The 25,033-nt window shown below is 28.0% G+C and overlaps 1 protein-coding gene across 2 annotated transcripts; it reads left to right on the top strand.

The window, feature by feature from the left end:
• Window positions 1-2,891: 2,891 nt before the first annotated feature.
• On the top strand, window positions 2,892-22,608 carry ine (solute carrier family 6 member inebriated). Of its 2 annotated transcripts, XM_086908353.1 has the most exons (13): window positions 2,892-3,191; window positions 4,133-4,949; window positions 8,976-9,172; window positions 15,070-15,204; window positions 16,321-16,546; window positions 16,740-17,007; window positions 17,715-17,943; window positions 18,279-18,391; window positions 18,519-18,659; window positions 19,060-19,260; window positions 21,063-21,239; window positions 21,320-21,520; window positions 22,142-22,608. In XM_086908353.1, exons 2-12 carry the CDS (start codon window positions 4,147-4,149, stop codon window positions 21,488-21,490), a joined length of 2,661 nt encoding a protein of 886 aa, XP_086764479.1. In that variant the 5' UTR covers window positions 2,892-3,191; window positions 4,133-4,146; the 3' UTR covers window positions 21,491-21,520; window positions 22,142-22,608. The 2 variants fall into 2 exon arrangements, with proteins under 2 accessions (XP_086764479.1, XP_031774652.2); XM_031918792.2 differs by having other exon boundaries at window positions 2,894-3,191; window positions 21,320-22,608.
• Window positions 22,609-25,033: the final 2,425 nt, after the last annotated feature.

The following is a 25,033-nucleotide window of genomic DNA, read 5'->3' on the forward strand; positions in this document are numbered from 1 at the left end:
TACTTACACTTCTGTGAGAATTGAATTCTATGGATACAAGTCCTTGGCATAGTGATCCTTGGTGTGCTGCTATGAACGCAACAAGCGTTCACATAATTGCATTAACCGCTACCTAATGTATGCAAATCAATATTTCTCTTCGTAAAAGAAAGATTTTCTATGAATGACAAAATCTCTATGTATTCTGATAAAAAGAGATAAAAACTGATTTTAAGAGTTGAACAAATATTTATGAATTTAAAAACTTATTCGTCACGAATTTTGTTTTAATAACAATTTCATATTTATGTATGTCTTTTTTCTATTAGCTTATGTTGGTAACTGTAAATAAATTCTTGTTTAGGATACGCGTAAAACACATGCGTCTAATTACATTAGACGAAACCAAGTAAACTTAAGATTTAAAAATAACTGAAAGGTAAAAGAATTTAAATTGATACGATAGGTGTATACTTTTTATTCGAAAAATTATATGAAATGTGTACGAAAAAAAAAAGTTTTATTAAAAATATAATAATATTTTTAAATTAATAAGATTTAAATATTATTCATAGAGAGGAGAGAGGAGAAAGTACGTAAATCCATATGTACATCTATGTATGTCATTAGATATCATGGAATGAATAAATAATAACATTATTGATTTTACTACTTTTCATTGAATACATCAGTTATTTTTAATTTATGTAGCAAACTAAGTTTATGTTATGAATGTTGCTGATTTTATCATATTTCATCAAATATTATTACAATCATTAATATAAAATTATATAATTATATAATTTAAACATGACATAAAATTTATTGTAATTATTCATGAAATCCGTTTTTTAAATTTACGATTTTATATTGTTCAAGTAATCAATTATATCATATACACACATATATTGTAAATAGTATTTATAAATATTTGAACATAATTATCTAATAAACATTATAAAGTAAAATTATTAAATCAATTTTCATTTCAAAATTATATAATAGGAGTTTTAAACATTTCTTTTTTCACGTATCATTTATTTTTTAAATTTACATAAATTCTTTTTTAATTTTATGTTATATGTTATAAAATATAACAAAGAAAAAATATATGAAATAAGATAAGCGAATAAACGTAAAGAAGAAATATTGTTCTATGATTTAACAATAATAAAATAGAATCATTAAAATTTTGTACGTGTACATTACATTCTGCCTATACCTATTATCTCTTGATTTATTAAGTTAATACAATATTATAATATCATTTAACACGTATATTATAATATTGGTGAATACTCTTTTTTTTTTTTTTTTTTTTCTATTCTATGTGCATAACCATATGCGATGATCACATTCTTATATGTAAACAAAATTATATTACGAAAATGGAAGTTCTCAAATAAATTATTATATAACATATGTATTGATGATATAAAATTTCCTAGCATTTACTATTTTGCGTCGTTCAATTTCAACGTTAAACCATGTTTGACTTATGAGACTGTTTCTACTGACATACATACGAGTAACATTGTAATAAGTAGAATAGGTTGTCTATCTACAGGCATTAATATAGTCGACGTGCGATAATTTAAGTTTTTTTTTAATAATGTATATAGTGCAATAATAATAAATCTGATAATAATCAAAATAATATATTATTAGTTATCAATATTTTTATTAAAAAAATTTCTTAGAATAGCATTGAAATCATAATGCATATTATAAAATAATTTTTTATATGTATAATTCTTATAATATAAAAATATCATATAGTATTCTCTATTATTTCTAAAAATTATAGATAAATAATTGCTGTTTTAATTTGCATTATTGCAAACAATAAGAAACAAAATAAATATTTTTTAATTAAAAAGAAATATTTATTCTAAATAAAAAAAATAATCATTCTTTCATCATTTAAATTAGACTTTTTTTAATCATTACCAAATTAAATATATAATGAAAAAATAAAAAATGAACAATTCGATCTCAAAAAAAATTAAAGATCACCAACTATAATATTATTTTTTGCATTAAATATATTTTTCATTTCATATGTGTATGTATGTTCAGAATATAGTACAAATCCCAATAATCTTAAAATGATAATTAATTTGTTTAGCTCTATATAAATTAAAAATTAGAATTTATTCCACTTTCGATCCTTTGATTAAAACTTAATTTTTTTTCCGTTTCTCAAGATCATTAGAATTCGAATGCTTATTTTTTTTTATTTTTTTCATAAATATATATCACAATGAAACGGTTAAAAATGTTCTGCGCAAATCCGTGAAGGAATAATCTTTCTACAATTCAAATTCATCAAATTTACTTCTTAATCTTATTTTTTAAGAAATCAAATTGGTAAACGATTTCTATAACATAAATCTATAAATACGTTTAGGAGAATGTCCACGTTCTCTCGTCGAAATATTTGATTCTAAAGAATCTTTTATTTAATTTAATTAAGCTTTAATCAGGACAAAAATTTCAACAGACTTTCGTTTCCTTTATCCATCTCTTCTATTTGCATTCTCTCGTATCATTCTCATACTCGCTATCTTATTTAAAATCATCTCGTAGCAAAGTTTCCAAATACCACTCTATCTTCTACCAAGTCGCTTTCACAATCTGACTTTCTTCTCTCATTCGTTGCAACTCTCTCAAAGCATCCATCGATCACATCTACTAACGGGAAACATCGTGCAAAGAGTAAATCTCGATTCGACTAACTAGAAAATCGTAGTGAAGTTGGATCATCGAGTGGTGGGGATATCGGCCTGGCGAAGATTCACGAATAATTCCGAGCGGGGCGCGCCAGGTCCGAGTCCCAAGTTTCGTATCATTAGTACACGCAATGTCCACGAGAAGGCACTGTCAATTGAAAACGCGATAGGCGTGCGTGTGTGCGTTCGTCGCTGGTGCTGACGCACGATCGGCATACACAACACCGTCGTGACGCGACGTCGACGTACCGTAATCGCGTGCAACCGCAGCAACAAAAATCGTTCCGATTTTCGCGATTATTCTACGGGGACGTGTTTCAATTCCCCGAACGGGCAACGAAACTTTTGTCGATCGGAAACGTCACGCTTCCACGTGGACGGTTCCCCTGTTATCAAGCTCTCCTCTCCTGTACATCGATGGGTCTCGGTGACTTCATAGGAATGCAATCGACCCGGTCGAGGCCCTCTTCGATCTGACAGGTACTGGCTCGATAACACGTGATCATTGTCGCTTCGCTGCAGATATATACGTATCTTTGGTATTTTCGTCCGACTCGATATTCCGTCGATTCATCACAGTAATCATTTTTAATTTCGTTGAATGTGTTCTTTCTTAATCTTCGTAAGTTTATACACGCGTCCTTTTTATATTACACATAAAAAAAAGAAAAAAAAGAAAAGAAAGAAAGAAAGAAAAGAAGAAACGAGAAAGAGATTTTGTTCGAGTTATTTTTGAATGAAATTGCTGCAACGATTCAGACTCAACGTTTTCATTCAGCTCGACGTTTATGAATGTTGTGAAACGATGATAGGATTCGGTTCTCTTCGTTCGATCATTATTATTGTGACTGGTACACCACGGATAAATGCTCAATGCTACGCGATTATACACGTATTTAATGCTACTTTATCTCCGTGCACTTGTTGCATATTATAAATATATATAAATATATACAAATATGCGGGGATCCATCGAATAGAGATAAGAATAATTAGCTCTTGTATCACGACACAATTATAAAAGTTTATAGCAATAAATCATCGTATGAAATTGATAATTCGTTCGAAATTCCAAGCGATTGTCCGTTGGAACGTATATAATAAATAAATAAAAATTACGAATACCGCAAAAGTTTCGACCAGTTTTCCATCGGGATTCAACGAGGTAAGAGAATTCAATCGAATCTCTTAACGAGCCCCCACCATAAACGTGAACGTTTTCGCGTTTCCTTGCATCGATGAAATTACCGGAAGTTCGTGCAAGTATTCCGTGTAAATTCTTTTCCCTCCCTCTCTTCCTCCTTCTCTATCCTCGTCTCTTCTCCCCCTCCCCCCCTCCTCGCCAGCCTCTCTGACTCGATCGCTATTCCCGCGCGTCTCTGTCTTTTCGCTCTTCTCCTCCTCTCTCTTTCTGCCATTAGATCGCCATGCCACGATGAATGCCACGGACAGCAACAGCGGCGTCAACGGCAACGACAGCAACAACACGATCGCGGCCAAGACGGGCGCGCACGGCAACAGTGCTCGTCTGCAGAGCGTGATCGGCAAGCAGAGCAGCTGCGTGCGCAAGATGAGCACGATGCCGGAGGAGGAGGATGCCTCGGACGATATGGATCCTGACGCGATAAGGATAGGGCACCACCACCATTATCACCATCATCACGACGCCGATTCGGATTCACCTGTCGAGGAGAGCGGCCGCCTGTTGTCGAGCACCGCCGACTCGGCCGCCCATCATCGAAAGATCGCCATCACCCCTTCGAGCTCGAGCAACCTCCACCACTGCAACGGCTTGAGAAAGCCCATCCCCCGCAACGACAGCGGGAACAGCATCCACGAGAGGGCGTACTCCCGCCTCCAACAATCGAGATCCGGGGACCAGGTCGGTCAACAACCGGAGGCCGCGAGGCTGCATCGCGACAATCCTCAGGGTATACTCAGGTCCTCTGCTCGGGGGATCGACGGCGGACGTTCGTATCGTTGCTCCAGCGTGAGATCGGTGAAATCTAACCCGACGATGGATGAACACCATCACCAGTATCATCCACCGGCGGCCAGCTGGGCATCGATCGTGTTCTCGGACGGAAACGGGCAGACCCACGTCCGCACGCTTCCCGATTCCGTCTCTATACGCTCTCTAGCATCGATCGGCATGGGCTCTTCCAACGGGCGGAAGCTCACTATACGTAGAGTTCTCACTTCGCCGTCGGAGCTGCTTAACATGGTACATCCGCCGCCGTAAGTGAGCCACATTATCTAACGTGCGCGCCACGTCTCGCCACGAGAAACGTCGGAAGGCTATGAATCATGTTCCGTAGTTCCTCCTTGCCCGACTTCCTCCGCATGCGGTTTCGATGCCTTTAAGGCTTCCATACTGGCCGGGGATTACTCCGGAAGAGGATTTGGCTCTGAGACTTAGAGGCTAGAGGCTAGGAAGGCTAGGGGACTCGTTAGATAAGATAGGCGTTATCTTGGCAGTTGGATCTATCTAATTGGTTGTGATGGTTGTGATAATTGGTAATTGACGATGATGTTAGTTGAAGATCATTGATCGTTTGTTTGTTCCTTCTGCTCGTGCAACAGCAATTTGAATGAGGTCGATTAGAGGAGGAATGCCTGTGGCAATGAAGTGAGTTCAATTAAAATCTTATTAAGTTAAACGAAAATGCATGGAACGTTGAAAGTTATCGTTGCTCTATTATAGATAACTCTGATATATCACGGCCGATTGGAATAATCTTTCATCGACGAAAGGAACAAAATATCTCAATTTCTCGTTTCATCGAATCACGATCGACGTACTTATTTAATTAGATTAATATAGATATCGTTATGAGATCGTCAAAATATTTCCACGTTAAAGCGTGATCATAATCTCGAGTTGAACGAGTCGAAGTCGAATATGTTTGTTGATCCCGTAGTACGATTCGCATCCGCCACCTAACGATAAAAGCAAACAACATACGACGTTATTTTCCCTTCCTCGCCGTGATCTGATTTCATAAAAGTGTGAGACCAGTGCATTCGTTCGATTCGCAAAAGACGCGCCTCGCTCTTTCCATCTCTCTCCCGATAACTCAGTTCCAGTTATCTTAAACTCTTTTTCATAAAGCAAATATTGAAAAATAGTGTGCCTAGCCAATTGCATTTCGCGTTGGAACGAGTGCTCTTTCACGAACGAATATACATAATATAAGCGAGATACGTGGTTCCTCTCCTCCGTATCGGTGCAAATCGAGTTGTTATGCCTGTCTAAGCCAAGATTTCGGTGGCAAGAGATGCCGCGTACATCCGAACTGCTTGTGAAGCGTGGTCTCGTCATCCAGGCACCGCAATTCCAGCGTATTGTCCCAGAGACGTAAGTGGATAATAGGTGTACAATGTAAGTCCATACTTTTGTTATAAGTAGGTGTTCATGCGGTATATTGTTGTAGCTGCCTCGCTTCCTCCATTGAAATCGGAGTGGATCGTTTAAAGGGTCATAATTGCTGCTCCACATTTGAAATTTCTATGGGAGGCGGTAATGAATTCGACGTGAAATCACTCTTCTAATTACCTGTCGTTATTGTGTTGTTTTAGAATCTTTTCAATGAGATTATTTGCGGTTGAGAAACAAATATTCCTTATTTGTTTAAATATTGGAGCTAATTATCATCGATTTGTTTATTTCGAGGATACTTCTTTAAGAATGAAATTTACACTTACATCGAAATATCTCACTGCTCTATCGACAGTTCTTATCGTTAGTAGCGTTTAGGGTACTCATGAACGTAGAATTTTTATCAAGCTTTCTTTATTGCAGATCGTCTCGAAAAGACGTAAGAAACGAACCGTTTCGTTTCTGACAAATTATAGGAAATATTACTTTCGTTTCGAAACGAAAGAACTTAAGTTTGACCAGAGTGTTCGAAATATTTGAAAGTAAAAAATAGGATAAAATCGTAAGATGGAAATATTTATCTTTATATCCGCATATAACTTCAAAGTAAATTTTATTAAATCAATAACCAGATGTTTAATTAAACGCGTGATAAATGAGTTTACACATCATAAATTGATTGATTTCAATTTCGGTCATGTCATTCGCAATTCTTAAACAAACGGCGGTTTTATTACCCCGATACGTTAATCAAATATATATATATATATATTTTTTTTGTTTGATTTGTTTCCAGTTAAAATTTACTATATGCTTTAGCTTCGTAACCCTCTTCAAAATTAATTCGAATCATCGTTACTTCTTCTTACAATCACAGATGCACGCGCTTTTTATTTATTAAATAAACACTATTATTATTATTTTAGTAAATTCATCTACAAATGCGAATTCCTATATTCCTTCTGTAATTGAAACATTCGTACGTTTACACTCTTCTTCGAAAATTGTGCACACCGACTCATTATCACGTCTGAGATTGCAAATTAAATTTCACGTATTTTCAAAAAAAAAAAAAAAAAAAGAGAGAGAGACGGAGAGTATATTTACGGATATTTTCACAACTGTTAACGCGCCACATTGTGCAATGAGTGTGTTACGTCTACGCTTGAAAACTACAGTCTCTGCAATTAGTTATGACGCGTAAATATGTATATGTAATAACTTATTATTATTGTCATATAGGTCGCGTACATTGTATTGTTTTTACATTGCGAAGTGGCCGGTGAATTTACACAGGTGTGTCGTATTTGTTATTATCGAGGTCTGCCAATTGCCATTACTCTCGCCGTGTCACAACGGCATTTTCTGCATTCACTATGCCCTACAGACACACGTGGATACGCGATAAACTCGTAAAAATTCTTCTTCATTCTTTCATACCGGTTATATAATAGCCGGGGTATCAAGGTCGTTCATCGCTACCGTTATACCCCTGTTTCGCACGATCGTTAATCATAATACGGGCCCCTTACACAGCCTCGATTTTCTTCTTTCTTTATCCGTCGATGTCCGTCAACGTGATCAATTTTTTTTTTCCACGTCCTCTTAACGATCACGATAAATCAAATACTAAAAACTTCCGTTGATTTAGGATTCTTTCCGTCTAGGAGAAACCGTGTTTCGAGGTAACCGGTTTGCCAGAAAATGTTTCGTAAGAAAAGGGATTACGCTACCGATCAGACGTTTGGAATTTTGTCCAATTTAGAATTGTGTATTGCTTAAAATATGAAATAGAAAAAAAGGGGATAGGATATTGTTGGAGCAGAAAATTTTTTGAATATAAAATTTGTTGAAATACGTAAGATTATGTGTAGCATTGCTGATAACAGAAAATAAAGAAAATAGGATTCGAAAATTTTCTTCAGTAGTGTGTGTGTGTATATATATATAGAAAGAATTTGTGTGAATATAATTTGAATGGAAATAATCAATTTCAAATTATTTTTCCTGAGGAAAATTCAATCGTAAAATGTGATGAATATTATTATCATTTAATGGAAAACATGTTGTTCTCAGATCGAAAGCAGAGTGTATATTATGATAAATGCAATCATTCGTTACAATAATATATTCTATGTAAATTCAATTTACCTTCAATATATGTAATTTTTATCGAATGAATTGTTACATGCAAATCGAATAATAGATTTTATAAAAAAAATTTATCTGAATGATATATATTTCATTTATTATCTTTTAACAAAGTTCAAAGGAAATTAATCCAAAATAGAATGTGCGTTATTAAAAAATAAATAAAAAATGTTTTAAATTACTTTTTTGATAATAATTCAAGTCTACGAATATTCCTGAAAAATTAAAAAATAAATTAATTTATTCATTTATATAGAATTCGTGAAATATTCAAATATATGTACACTCAGTTACAGAAAATTTAATCTCTTAAATTTTGTATTTACATTTCTTTTTTATTTTCAATTGAAAACTTCAGTGCTTTTTTCGTTTTTTTTTTTTTTTAATAAAATGGGGCAAAATTTGAATTTGTTGTTAAAATGTTTAGTTTTTAATACTTTGTTGTAAAAAATATCGAAAAGATTTCTTGTCGACCATAAATAATCCATTATTCTATACACATACACAAATTTTCAATAAATTTCAATAAAAATCGAATATTTTCGTGTAAGCAATATAAGAATATTCCCGTGACTGATTATATTTCAAGAAGATATTGACTTGTAACACTTTTCATTGAATTTTATTTCAAAATATTACGGAATATGTTTCTATGAAAAATATAAATTTTTATAAAAATTGATAACTCTCTGTTTTAGATAATTCATGTACCTGTAATATCGACCTGATTTCAGATCATTCGAAGATGACTTGTCCGTGTGTACCAGCTTCGACGATGCTGAAGATGACGCTCAGGACCCAGGAGACTACAGACAATCTAGACGACCACATTGGGCCAACAAAATGCAATTTGTCCTTGCTTGTATCGGTTACTCTGTTGGCCTTGGTAATATTTGGAGGTTTCCTTACCTGTGTTACAAAAGTGGCGGTGGTGAGTATCTGCATGCGTTTGCATAATTTCACTTGTAAATGCTCTTGAGAGGGTAACAAATATTCTTCATGCAAATTTTACACAAGATAAAATCTTCGTTGTTTCCTATAATAAATCATTTTAATATTTATTCAATTTCTACGTAAAAAATAGAAATACGCGAATGGCAATAAAAAAAAAATCAGTAAAAGCTACTGTATATAACGTTTTTCTCATAATATATACGACAGCACTTCAAACAGATAGTTTAAAACAAATTTGTACGAGCTAGATTGTCGTTGTGACATACATACGTCTGTTACGATTAGTGTGCCAGTGATAAGAATACGTGTTTATTATTCACATTGCCGGTGTGAAACGTGTCACTTAAGTGAAAAATAGACTAATAAATAGAAAATCGTTCTAAGCCAAATATTGTACAATGCGAAGTCTTAATGTTATTCCCAAGTGTTCAAATAATTGATCACCTAAAGATTCAGATATTAATTACCTAAATATAATTATTCCTTCCTACTCATTTTCTTGATAAAAATTAAAATATATTATATATTTTTTTATCAACATGAATAATAAAGAAAAAAATCTGCTTAGAAAAAAGAAGTATTTGATTAACATTACTAATTTTAGCACGCAATACTGCACGAGATAACACATACTTAATATTATGATGATAAACATTCTTTGATTTAAAAGTAGTATTGAATGTTTTAATATTTATCGCAATAAAACAAGTATCTAGTAAATGTTTACATTCTGATACTATAAAAAAATTACTAGTAATTGAATAAGATTACTAGATAATTTATCAAAAATAAATGTAGAATAATAATTTTTCTTGTGTTATCCAATCTAAATTCTTCTACGTTTTAAAACTGTAATAAACTTTTTATATTTCTCACTACACTAATACAATTCAATATTTTTTAAATGATAGAACGAAAGAGCACGTATCTTCTGTATCTTTATAAAATTATTTTATAAAAGATACTTTATGCAAGAAAATTTAACAAATAAAAACATTTATTTTAATGATTACTATAATACAGAACAATTTTGAACAATGTTTCACGAGATCTTTTGTATACTCCATTATGAACCAGTTAAACAAAAAAATTAAATTAAACTTAAATCACTCTTATTTATTTATTTATTATTCATCTCCAAAACAATTCTAAAATTAGTCTCAATTAAAAGATTTCTCGAAACAATCTTGAACAACGTATAAAAAACGAGATTAAAGAATTACAAAACGCGGAACAAAGAAACGAAGAAGAATATTCCTCCTATATGAAAGGAATGTCTGATTTCAAGGCGATTCGCCGCCATTTTTTCTTTCCCCAACATCCCTCTTTGCTCGCCATTATGGCGCACGTGTATCCAAAGCAAGGGCACGCATTCTCTCGGTTCGGGAAACCGTAACACGAGTTGCGGTATCTCGTGTTACCGGTAATTTTCAAAGTCTGTGAGAGCATCTCAGCTGAGCCCGGACATGGGGGCAATTCGCTCGCGGAACTTGATACATGACCTTGGCGGAACGCAGCTAAACCGGCGAGCATAGCAAATGATTTCAATGACACCGGTGGAAGTAATCGGTCAAGTATCATTTCGACCAACCGTTTAAATTGGACGGCCGGAAAACCAGAGCGTGTGGCACGATTTGATTTCAGCATGGCCAACTGACACGCTCCCTTCGTAATAACAAACTGCGATCCAGCTGTGATGGTGGTTAGGCTAGGTTCAAACTTTCGGCTTAATTGTCATATAAGTATAATGGAAATGGAGGCTGGAAGCCGAGCGGAAACGGGCTGTTAGTGTTATGTGTGATTAGTAATTGAAATATTATGTTTTTGATTAAACGAAATTAAATGGGATAATGAAACGATTCGAATAGTTGGAAACGAAACAATTGAAGATGTTGGGAGAGGACGGGAGGGGATTCGTTTTTAAGAGTATAATGTAAAGATATTGCACGTGACTTTTTAGTTTAGGTAATACGTAAAGTAAAATAAAGTTGTGAAATCTCTTTTGGGAATATTGCTCCAAATGTTCTGTATTGCAGTGGTTGTAGTAAATATTTTTATTTTATTAATTGCTGCTAATAAATAGTGTTCTATTGTATATGGTATAAGGTTAGGTGCAAATATAAAAAAAAAAAAACAAGCGATTTATTGTGATATTAGATTTTGGATTGTTTTGTGCAATAAGAATGCAGAATTGCATTTAATAGAAAATGATATTTTTTATCAATAAAATAGCTATAAATCAATGAATTGTGTAGTTTTATTTTTTATCGTTATTAAAAAACAATTTTTTTAATATTATAAATCAAAGATAGTTTGAAATTTTGTCAAAAATTGAAATTAAAACTTAATTAATTATATAAAAAATATATTTTTTCAATTAATATTTCTTTTTAAATTAATGCAATGATTTTTGTATGTAGTTTATATATAACAGCTTAAGAAATAATAATTTTATTATTAAAATAATTTATTATTAAAAGCAAATTATTTATTTCTCTGGTATATTCTAGATAATAAAATATAAGAATACAATAATAAACGAATACTGTATCAAAATTAATTAAAAAAAAAATAACATATAGAATTTGTTTATAATATAACATTTTTAATGAAGATGAAAAATTGTATTGGTTTTAATTCTCAAAAGATCATTATATCATCATATAAATATCATATAAATATTTTATTTTCCTAAAAGAATTATAAAGAATATTTTTGAAAGAGCGTTAAATGAAACGAAGATTTGTAAAACACGAGATAGAGTACTCTGATTTGCATGAAGCTCGTGGTGTATTTATACGACCTGTGTTCATTTACGTTCTCGTGGGAAAATCGTTCTGAAAGGAAGGAACGAAAATTCCATGGAAATTAACGTTATCACTTTTATTTGGAGAGATATACAGAGTGATTTACGTGAAGTATTAAAAACTATTTTCTTCGAAATCGTTGCAGATATCTGCTTGTTCTTTTTTTTTTTTTTTTTCAATTGCACAAAATAAACTAATCATTTTAGATGTAAAAATTTTTCCTTTTCTAAATCTTTTTTTTTTTACAAATCTTTAATTCAAGCTTCTTTTTTTTATCTCGCACGATTAAAAAGTTAACTACATCTAAGTGGATATTTATGAATTTGCGAGTATAATAGATGAAAAAAAAAAAATTCTTTCAAAGTTCAAACGAAGAAATAAAGAATGAAAATATCACTGTTTACAACGTAAATTTACAATGTCCATCGAAATGGTTATCTTATTAAATTGCAACATGAATCACAAAGTCAGATCAGAGACTGCTGTCTGATTTGTCCGACTGGCACGATACAACATTCGCGGAATTAATTTACATATGCGTGAGGCGCACTGATGCGGTACGAATTATTTCAATGGTACAACCGGAAACAATGGTTATATTATTCAGAAAGCAAATTTTTACGATAAGTACATTGAGTTTATCATAGGATATTTTTATATAAATAATTATATGGAAAAAGCTCGGATAAAAATAAAACAAAATAAGTAATTTAATAATTTTGTTACTTGTGAATATAAAAAATACCTTTTTAATAAAATATTTCTAGTTATGTTATATTATAGATATTTAATTATTTGAAATATTGCTGAAAATAATCATAATTAATATAATTTTGTTAGTAAGAAGAATAATATTAGAAATAATTTTTAACAAAATATTTCTAATTCTTTTTAATCAAAGTTTATTTATTTTCAACTCGATTTTTTTCAACAATAATTTCTCATTATTTGAAAGATTTCATTAACACAGAAAAGTTTAAAGTACATTCGTCAAGAGAATAAATTTTCCTAATTCAACAGATTAAATCTTACGACACCACCAATTAATATTATATATGACAATAGAAAACCTATTGATATGATGATTTGTGATTTGGAAAAATTTATGGGTATAGGATCTGTTATGAAAAACAATAACATATTTCAACAATTTAGTCGAACTAAATGCTTGTTCCCAAATTAAGTCGTAATCCACGGGACTGTGATCACCGTTTATTACGAATAAAGAGTTACATCCAGTGACCTTGTTACTGCCCACAGAATGACGATTAACGACGAGTACTATTACGTATGAGTCGTGTTTAATGCAACCTTTAATAAATCCACATTACACGCAGATTTAGTAACAGCGTTTTTATTTCATGTACGAATAAAAAAGATTAAAGAAGGAAGCGTTTAATCGCATAAGTATTGGATCATAAGATGATGAATTATTTATAACGTTGGAATATATTATCGGTTGGATAAGAGTTTCATTATTTTTAAGACGATGAAATAAATTTCGAATTTTTAATCGATTTTTCAATTTAATTATAAATTGGATTAAAATGTAGAAAATGGTAGTAAAATGTATTATATTTAATTAATAATTAGGTAAATTTTTAAATATTTAAAAAAATTTTAAATAAAAAATTGTAGAGCAATTGTTTTTTTTTGTATAAATAATAATAAGAAATTTCATATATAAAAATAATCTAATGTTGAGAGCTTTATATACTTCTTTATACTATATATATGTATATAATATTGAGAATAGATTACATTCTTACATTGAAATAAGTTTATACTTATTTGATTATATTAATTAAACAACTCTTCATTAAAATTTTTCTTTTAAAACGTATGCTTTATTCCTATTTTATAGTTTTTCGAGAACTAATATATTGTAATATTTACATCTAATATTTATAATATTCAAACCTAATGCGGAATTTTTTGTAAACTTTTTGAAAAGTCATTTTAAAATATTAAAAAAACTTAATAAACTCAAATGACACGTCTTATTGATAATGTAAAAAATAAAGAAAAAAATAAGGTTAAAATAAGAAAATTAGAAAAATTGCAATAATTAGAAAAATACGAGGAAAAAATAATCCATATCCAAAATATATATATATAATAGATCCAATAAAAAAATGTGCGTAATTTATAAATATCTTGGTACTGAAAAATTTATCAAAAAATTAAATAATTGAACGTGCACAATTCGAAGAATCGTATCTATAATTAAAAAATGTTTTAATTAAGTGATATTTTCAAAGTTGTTGATAAAGAAAAATATTCCAGATAAAAAAATATAATTTGCTGTTATTAATGTTTTTGTAAGTGGACGAGTAAAAAATCTACAAAGGTCAAATATGTCTTCTTAAATAGAATCATATATGTATCTCTTGATGCATTAAACGATCCAAGTTGTTATTTCCTCCTCTGTGAGAAAATATATGAAACGTTACACTAAAACGTAATAGCTTAATCTTTACTATGATGAATCATAATGAATCGTATTAAAATATTGAAAAGATTTTTTAATCCGATCCTTCTCTCTTTTTATAATTACATAAAAATATATTTTTTACCTAATGATAGATAGTTGTATTGAAATAAACAAATACTGAAAATTTATAGAATTTTTTATATAATTATAAATAAAAATAATTTTTTCATTTTACAATCTATTTGAGAATTATGATTTATAAATTGAGAATTCACATCTTAAACTAATAATTGTTTAGCAGGAATATATGATCATGTTTAAAGAAATAAAATTCATAAATTTTCTATAAATCCAGCTATAAATTAATTATTTATATTGAATCATGCATATTTTGCACTATCAACAATTTTGAAAATATTCATATAGAATTCTATTTTAGAAGATTCTATTTACTAGATATTATAAATTATATTCAATTTGTAACTTGTATACATATTATAATTATTCTCTTTAATAATCACAATTTAATCTTAAATTAAAAGTTAATATTAATTTTGCTTTTAATAATTAAGAAAACAGATAATCTAATAAAATCTATAAATCATTGAATTTGAACTTTATAAAATTTTTCAGGTGTGTTCTTGGTACCTTACTTCTTAATACTTATAGTATGTGGAGTACCATTATTATATATGGAACTTAGTATTGGACAATTTACACGAAGAGGACCGATCGGTGCTCTCGGTCAAATCTGTCCTTTATTTAAAGGTATTTTATAATTTTATAAATTATAGAAATATTATATCTTTTATAGAGAAATATGTATAGATATTTGAATAAAAAAATTATTTCTTCAAATTTATTATGCACTTACATTATAAAGAATTTTGAAGAAATTCATTAATATACTTTTAAATATCTATATTCTAGATTATAATTAGATTATAATTAAATATTAAAAGAAAAATATTATTATATGACATTAAAATATTCATAAGTTATTTTTCAAATTTTAGAGATTAAAAACATTAAAGTTGATATACATATAGAAAGATTGAAGCTTATTTATTAAATTATAAGCAATTGAAGTTAAACGAAGTGAAGTTGAAAGAGTGAGACAGTTCTATCTTTGTTACACTGTAGTCTTCACTTAATATAAACTTAAATTGCTTATAAGTTATAATTAATAAATAAACCTCAATCAAAAATTTTATTCCACGAATATTAATTAATAATAATCTTTATAAATTCTAAATTTATAATAACGAAAATGAATATCTCACATAATGAAGAATAATAAAAATCTGAAAAGTTTATATATTCTAAGTGTTCTCAGAAAGTTTATTGCACCAAAGATGAGTATTAGTTTCTAATTCTATTTTTATAATTAAAAAAAAAGTTCATGCACTAATGGCTTCAAACATAATAATTTAATAAGAATCTATCTATCTATCTATCTATCTAATTTGTAAGAATCATGACTCATTTATCATATATTTACTATTATTACATTATACATTCACTTAAGATAACTAAAAGATATTTTAAAATATGAAATAATAATAGTATTCAATTAATTTATATTTTTTCTAAAATATATTATAATAATATATAAATGTATAAGATATAAATATATGTAAAGATATAAATAATTAAGTATAGCATACAAATTTTAATAATAAATATAATTTTAAATATTTTCTATATGATTTTCAAATCAACATACATATGTATCTATTACAAAATATATAACTATATATGATCCAAATATATATTGAAATTTTTTTTTTCTTTTTAGTAATATTATATAATTCATTATATTATAATATTATAATTTCTTCATAAAGCAAATAAAAAACGAATTAATTTTATCTTTCGAAACAGGAGCTGGCTTGTCTTCGGTAGTAATATCATTTTTGATGTCGACTTACCATAACGTCATAATAGCCTACGCTATATATTATTTCTTTACGGCGTTCAGAGCAAAGCAACCATGGTCCGACTGCGAAAATTCATGGAACACATTGGCATGCTGGTTACCTACTTACAGTGGCATCGATAATAGAACAAGACCAAACGCTTCGAGAACTCCGGCAGAAGAATTTTTCGAGTAATTTCTTTAATTGTAAAATCATTCGTCGAAAATCATTCTGACTTTAATAAAATAAATTTTTCACGAGTCAAAATAGCTTCTTCGATATTAATTCAATTATAAATATTCTATGCGAGAGTTAATCACAATTCGACATTTAGAATCAATTTTGAATCAATTTATTTATTTCTTGTCTTGTTCGTCAATTTAGCAACAAAGTACTCCAAATTAGTAATGGAATCGAAGAATCAGGGCCATTAAGATGGGAACTGATTGCTTGTCTGATCACCGCTTGGATCATGGTATATTTCTCCGTTTGGAAGTCCATCAAATCATCGGCACAAGTGAGATACCTGACCGCGACTCTGCCATTTCTTTTAATCGTCGTCTTCCTCATGCGGTCCCTTACCCTTGAAGGTGCTGACAAGGGTCTGCAATTTTTCTTCCACCCTCGTTGGGAGCTGCTCGCCGACGCGAAGGTAATCCAAGAATTTTCCCCTCGCTCTTTGATGACAGATACGTACTATGTTACTTGATAAAATATTACTCAAGATCTGGGATATTTTAAACGCGAAACTCTGTATCGAGTACAGAGCGAACGAAATTACTTTTGATCATCTTGAACATCTCTTTTGGTTTTAGCGACAGAAAAAAATATTGACACGTAAAAATTAGATATTGTGATGGTCATCTTTTTTTTTTTCTTGAAATAAAATTTTTAATTTAGAAAATATTTTTAAATTTGATACATTTTTATTTTATAAATTACTGGTATGAAAAACAAGAAAAACATCATTTTTTTTTCTCATTTCTTTCATACGATATGTTTATATGTTATATATCTGCAAAAAAGTTATTAATCAAATTATGTGCTTCTCTGCATCATTCGATATTTATTTGAAACATTTTTCAATATTATTAAAAACGAGCAAAATATTCTTGCATCAGTTTATTCTTTCTGATTAATTAGGTAATCAGTGTAATATAATATAAAAATATATTTTATTACATATCATGTTGAATAATTTCTTTCTTTAATTAAAAAATTGTTATGAGAAAATTCAAAATTCGCTTGTAATCTTTTAAAAATAATAATATCGTGTTTCTTTTTAAATAAAAATTTTTATATTAACAATTGTAACATATCACGAAAATTATATATAATAAATATTAAAATATATTATAGGTTTGGATCTATGCAACCGCTCAAATTTTCAATTCCGTGGGCATAGCGTTTGGTTCGATGATATGTTTTGCGAGTTACAACAAATTCCATAACACCATCCTAATAGACACTATGGCTGTTTCGCTCATAAACGGTTTTAGCAGCTTACTTGTTGGAATATTTTCATTTGCGACTATCGGCAACATTGCTCTCGAACAAAATATGTCTGTCGAAGATGTTTTAACAGATGGTACGTAAAAAGTTATTATCTCTTATTTAGCAATTATAATTTCAATCTTAATATTACATTATCGAACAGAAAACGTATTGTAGTTAGTTATATATTCATAAATATTGAATTATGATAATGATAGTATTTTTTCATCTTATTAAATTTAATGGAAAAAAGTAAATTCTATGTTTCTTGAATATTATATTTTATTAACAAAAATAAAATATTATCTTATAATGCAATTTATAATTATTTAATAAAATATAATAAAATAACTTTTTTATCTTGGTGCCAATCAATGTCAGATTAACTTCTCCTACAATTTTATAGACAAATCATAATTTCCGTTCAAGGACCTGGCCTCGTATTCGTTCTTTACCCGCAAGCGTTAGCCAAGATGCCAGCATCGCAAGTATGGGCCGTGTTATTTTTCTTTATGCTAGTCTGTCTTTCTTTGAATAGTCAGGTACGTGACGATCTCTTATTTAATTAATATCACTTGTATAATTAATAAAGTATTATTAATGAATAGATAAATTAACGACGAATAAATAAGTTTGCTTTTTATATTATAATTTTTACGATAATTTCAGTTTGCAATAGTGGAAGTTGTTGTAACATCGATACAAGATGGCTTCCCGAAATGGGTAAAACGTCATTTAACGTGTCATGAAATGTTAGTACTTTTAGTATGCGTTATATCATTCTTGTTTGGCCTACCTAATATCTCGCAGGTAAAACATTTTTTTAATAGAATGAATTTTATTCTCCAATTTAAATTTAAACTTAATTCTTAAATTTGTCGATATTGTGTTAATCAATCACATGTGAAATCCGTATAACATGATTATTCTCAAAATTATATATTTTTTTCAAATATTGTTGTTTTAATATTTTTATTTCTATAATATAACTTTATTGGTTCTTATTATAATACTGAAAGGAGACAAAAATATTAAATTTATTATTATTATGAATAATAAATTCATATAAAAAAATATTCAAATTTTTTCTATATAGCAAATTATTTTAGTATGTAAAATCTCTCTCTCTTTCTCTCTCCCTCTCTGTCTTTTATTCTTCTTTTTTTATTTATATTTCTATTAATAAAATTTGCATCATTTCTATTTACAGGGTGGGATTTATTTTTTCCAATTGATAGATCATTATGCTGCCTCGATATCGATAATGTTTTTAGCCTTTTTTGAAGTAATTGCGATATCTTGGTTTTATGGCGTACGAAGATTGTGCAATAATGTGAAAGAAATGACAGGACGCGTACCGTCCTCGTATTTCCGATTTTGTTGGCTCATCGCTGCACCTTTTCTTATTATGGTAAAGTTAATTACAATTTTATTAAAGCTAAACAAAGAACTGAATTGCAATAAATTAAATATTAACGATTATTAAAATAATTATTAATTAGATTATAACGATTGAATAACATTCGTATGAATTTTCTGCATTTTACCTTTGACGTTATTCAAAATTCTGTTGTCGAATATATTTCATATTTAATAAAAAAAAATATTAAAAGATTAAAGCATAATAAAATGTATATCACATAATTATAAAAATATCACTATCACTCGAAATTAAATTAATCAAGTTCATGTTTCATTGTATTAATATTTAATATTTCAATGCTTATGTGTTATCTATTAATATAACAAATTATTTGAGTTTTGATAAGTTATGACAAAATTTTGAAAACAATTTTATGTGTTTTGGAACAAACATATATAAATTTATAATATTTTAGAGGTCACTTTTCTCAAAATAATTAAAAAACAAAGTCGTAAATTATATTTTATGACATACATAAATAAAATATACAAAGTTCTCAATATTTGTTTATATATATATTATAAATATTAAAATTAGAAATTTTTATTTGTCAATATTTTGATCTTTAAAAAGCAAAGTTTAATAATTATTAAATTAAATTCTAATAACTAATTAAATTAAATAAGTAACTATTAAATTCATTATTTTAAATTGTTTAAATTGTATTCATAAATACTTAAATACAAATACGTATTTAAATATTTGAGGAAAAGTATATTATTACAAAAAAAAAAAATTATATAAATATAAAAATGATTATTAAAAAGTAATGTCTTTACTTATATATTTTGCTCATCATGCTAATGTTAAAATTGTCTTATAATAGAAAAAAACAAAAGTATATGTTTTGATCGTGAACAATAACAAAAGATAAATAAATCATATTAAATATATTATTCAAGAATAAATATATTCGTAAACATATTGATAAAATATTCAAAATATTTCTTTCATTTCTAACCTTGTAGAATTTTGAAGGTCATTCCTAAGATATTTCCTAACCTATGAGTCACGATCTTTAAAGAATTCACTACGATTATTTCTACATTATTAATACAGATCATTTTAACATGAAAATTTTCATGCATTTATTTATTTTAATATGATTATTTGATCATAGAATAAATTATATCACGAATACTGAAAGATTATTAAATATTAAATATTTTGTATCTGTTACAATGTACACTATTATTTTATCAATTTCTCATTGATTCTTATGTGTGATTTATTATTATTTGAAAAAAAATATTAAATTTATTTTACCCTATTAAAAGTATTCTTTTATAATTATGAGAAAAAAAAATCAAGCCACGTTTATTTGACTATATATAATAAAAGTGGACCATGCCCTAAAAAATATTAAGAAACACTGACATAACATGGACGACGAATTCACCTTGACACATATTTTTCCATGACATAACAAAATATGTAAAATATATAATGTAGATAATAATAGATACCTAATATTAAAAAGTCATTTTCTCAAAAAATATTTACAAATATAAAAGATTTATATTTACCATTACATTAATCATAAGAAACTGCAAAACTACCAACTTTCTTTATTTAATTTATTATTTACGAAAAAATAATTGATAATATTTCTAATAATACGAACACTACACTATCTAATTAATTACGAAAATCAATTTGGAATTTATATATCACGCGTTTCTCCACCAAGTCAATTCACATATCATTATCTCCTTAACATATGATAATAAAACATTATGTTGAAAACTAACCGTGATATCGACCGTACACCACATAAATCACTGTTTCAGGCTGTGTGGGTATTCAGTTTAATTGATTATGAACCACCGACCTACCACAATGGTGAGTACAAGTACCCGTGGTGGGCAGAGGCGATCGGCTGGGGAATAGCCTCTCTTTCGCTCATTTGCATTCCCGCTTTCGCTATCTACGAGTTCATCAGAGCCAACGGGAACACTTGTGCAGAGGTACGATAACGCGATCCACCAATTAAAATTTCATTCCACGCGCCATCGCCCCACCATAATTTCCCTACTTTGTCTTTCAGAAATTACGGAACTCTATTAAGCCGCATTTCGAAGCGTGTAAAATTTGCGGCCAAGAATACTGTAACGAGTCCATGCACAATTTCGAGGAGGATGTGATCAAGGAACAACAGGACGCGAATAGTCCGATACAATTGAGCATCAGCACCCCTCTGTCGAAATCCCAAACGTAAAGGGATAAAGCTAATCGTTCGAAAACACGGGTATCTTCTATATATATATATATACGTTTCTGGAAATGAAAATGTTTAATCGAAAACGTTAGCTAGAATTGATGTTTGATTTCTTGCTCTTTGTTATTTAGTATACAATTTATCGTGGTTTAGTTATATACTTGTCAAAAATTAAGTTTTGGAATCGCAAATTTTGTAAATTTGTTACACGAAAACTATAAAAAGTATTTAGAATTAAATATTAAGATCGATATTTAACAATTTTAGTAAACAAATTTAATTATTATAATGAAATGATTGTATTATCCTTCGATGCTGATAATCTTTTAATATCAAGAGATCATTTAGATCAGAGGATATTTTTTAATATTGAATAAAATATAAATAATTTAGTATACAAAAAATTTTTTACAAGAAAATTATAAATATTTAATTTATGATGTTGCTCGCATCATTCTACTTGGAATTCTAGAGATTAAGATAAAAGATAATATAATTTATGATCTTGCAATATTCTTCAATATAATATTTTTTTCATTGCGAAATATAAATACTCGCAATTATTTATGAACATTTTCAAATACTTGAAATAATGGTAATTCAAAGAAAATTGATTCTATATCCATCATTGTATATAAAAAAAAATTTCAGAACATTTGTTGAAAAACTTGGCAATACGAGGATCCGATACGAGGAAAACAAACTTTATGGATTATGTAGAAAAGTATTTTTGCTCAAATCTACTAACGACAACATTATAAAAAACAAAATTGAAATTTTAATAAGATTACTCCATTAAGGACAAAATAATGCAAATTTTTATGATTATTTATTAATTATTAAGATAGAGAGAAAAAATAAGTAAAAAAATTTAAAAAAAATTTTTATTGCAGTAATTATAATTAGATGATTTTGGATATTTGAAACGTTTTCTAATGCATTGAGTATAAGAATTTTTTTAAAATTTGATATATAAATACTAAATAAAAATCCAAAAAGATAAATATAAACGATTTATTAAAATCTAATAATTCTTTTCCTAATTTTAAAAGAATATGATACAATTATATTATATTACATTACTATTAAACCAAAAAAAAAAAAAAAAAAATTACAAATGAAATGCTATATTAATGCAAAATTGAACCTTAATGGAAATTTCCCCCCTCCCCTTTTTTTAAATTAGAACAAATTAAAAATGTAACTCTGAAAATTATATTTTATAAATAATCGAGAAGAGATATCGACTTACGATATTTATATATTTTATTATAAATTTTTTATGCATGAAAAAAGTAAAACATGTGGTATATTTTACAAAGCTGGAGGATATAATTAAAACAATTCACGCGTACGAAAACACTTGCATATGTTTTCCGTTTTTACATTTTAACATTTCATTTTGAAATGAAAATTTTTTCTTTTTCAAGTACCCATAACTAGATCGATATTATGTCTGTTGATCGTAAAATTTATTCCACGAAAGATATGATTAACCAGAAATATTTATAACCATTGCGCACACATTTAAATTTGTCGCATGAATAATTAAAAATGAATCATAATCGTATCGTGAGAACTGTTGCGCATCAACAATTTTATACTTTAATCATGTGTTCCGGTATATGCATATACGTACCTTTAAGAATACTTCGTAAATAGATGATTCTAAACACGTTACGATTCTTTTTTAAGTAAAACTAACTAAAGGAAACTGCTAAAGAAAAAAAAAAGGTTAAATTTTTATTTTAACCTATATTTTTTATATTTTACAACTATTCCTTATACTTTGTATTTTTTTTTTTTACACATTTTATATATGCAAAATAGTATACAATTTTTTTCAAAATTCGACTTAATTAATCGAAGTTGATATATTCGAGTATTGTTAAGTCAAAATAGATATACGAAACAATAAATATTTTACGTTATTACGTTAATAGAAAATAAAAGTTAAATATGATTATCAATTAATTAATAATATTACTTATTGTTGGTTCTTTTATTTACTTAAAAAATAATCTGTACTTTGTAATATTTAGAATCATTTTAAATTGTTACATGACGTTGTAAAAAATAAAAAATGTTTTGTTAGTTCGATTAAATTAACAGTAAATCTAAGGAACAGAGAAATTAAATAATATAATGTTAAGTTAGAATATAGAAATCATTCATAAGAAAAAAATTAGTTACATTATCGAAATAGAAACGAGTCAATGATTCTTTCTTGTTTTATAAACATAAAAACATTTGATATTTCATTGTACTTCATAATTAGTTTGCATATGTTTGAAAATAAATAGAAACAATACATTGTTATACTTGTTACGTATGAAAAATGACATCATTCGACTAGACATCGTTCATAATATGTACAATATGTAATCAGTTAAAAATATTCGTATCCTATATTATTTTCGTATTCAAAGAGAATTTTGATTTTATTGAAATTGTGTACGTATTCAAATCATGATAAATTATATATGGAATAATTTTTTTATCGAAAAAATTTCTTTAATGAGATCACCAAAAGTTTCAACCAAAGGTTTTTAATCTTGAAAATATTTATTTTATGATTTAAAATTTATTTCATATCATTATAAAATTATATTTGAAAAAATAAAAAATGAAATATTGAGCATTAATTAATTGTTAAAATAATATTCCACTAAAAAAAAAGTTGTAATAATATATGTATAATTCGTTATCCTCTAAATACAAAGTTTCATTAAGAATAAAAAAAAAATAACTTTTTTTTAATAAAAAGATAATAAAATAATTAAATAGTTAAAGATAAGATAATTTTATAAGATACGTATAGGATACGAATACTTCTGTAATTGATTACAGATGCATACATTGATACGATATCAAAATGCAAACTCATTGAATGGAAATAGAATGATACATTGCGATTAAAGATCGATATAAATTTAGATGAATATGTCATATAATAATGAGTACAAATGCTAATTTCCCGTACTTTTACATTTTATTGGATAAGTAGCACAAATAAAAACGATTGTTACGCAAAAGCAACAAGAAGTAGCTGCATAAGCTTGTTAACAACGTGACTGTACACGTGATAAGAATAAATATCAAGTGTGATATACGTCGTATGCCGAATATAAAAGACAATAAGTTAGTGTAAAAAATTAAATTGTCAATTAGAAAATGGCATCGAGCATTTTAGATTTGTAATTAATTCAGAATTTTAATAAATTATTTTATTCTCATATTACTTCTTCCCTGTCTTATTTTTAAATATATTTAAAATATATTCTTCTACTATTATGTCTTATTATTTTACTATAGAGATACGATATTTGAAAAAATATAATTTATAAGTGAAAATAATAAAAAGAATGTTATTGAGTTATATATTTTTTAATTTGTATATTAAACTATAGTTTATATTAATATTAAATATAATTTGAATGTGTTTATAATAGTAAGCACGATTAAGGAATATGAAAACAAAACACGTTTCTTTAAAGATCACTTGAAATACTTACATTCTTATTTTAACATGAAATCTTATAT

This window comes from Apis florea, unplaced genomic scaffold (genome assembly GCF_048593485.1).
Source record: "Apis florea isolate Af1SG1 unplaced genomic scaffold, ASM4859348v1 contig_3078_pilon, whole genome shotgun sequence".
Classification (NCBI taxonomy): domain Eukaryota; kingdom Metazoa; phylum Arthropoda; class Insecta; order Hymenoptera; family Apidae; genus Apis; species Apis florea.

Excerpts from the sequence above, each read along its gene's own strand:
- ine (XM_086908353.1), top strand. The coding sequence starts at position 4,147 with ATGAATGCCACGGACAGCAACAGCGGCGTCAACGGCAACGACAGCAAC. Across the intron at positions 17,008-17,714 it reads AGCTGCTCGCCGACGCGAAG|GTTTGGATCTATGCAACCGC; the intron begins GTAATCCAAGAA and ends AATATATTATAG. Across the intron at positions 21,240-21,319 it reads ACGGGAACACTTGTGCAGAG|AAATTACGGAACTCTATTAA; the intron begins GTACGATAACGC and ends TTTGTCTTTCAG.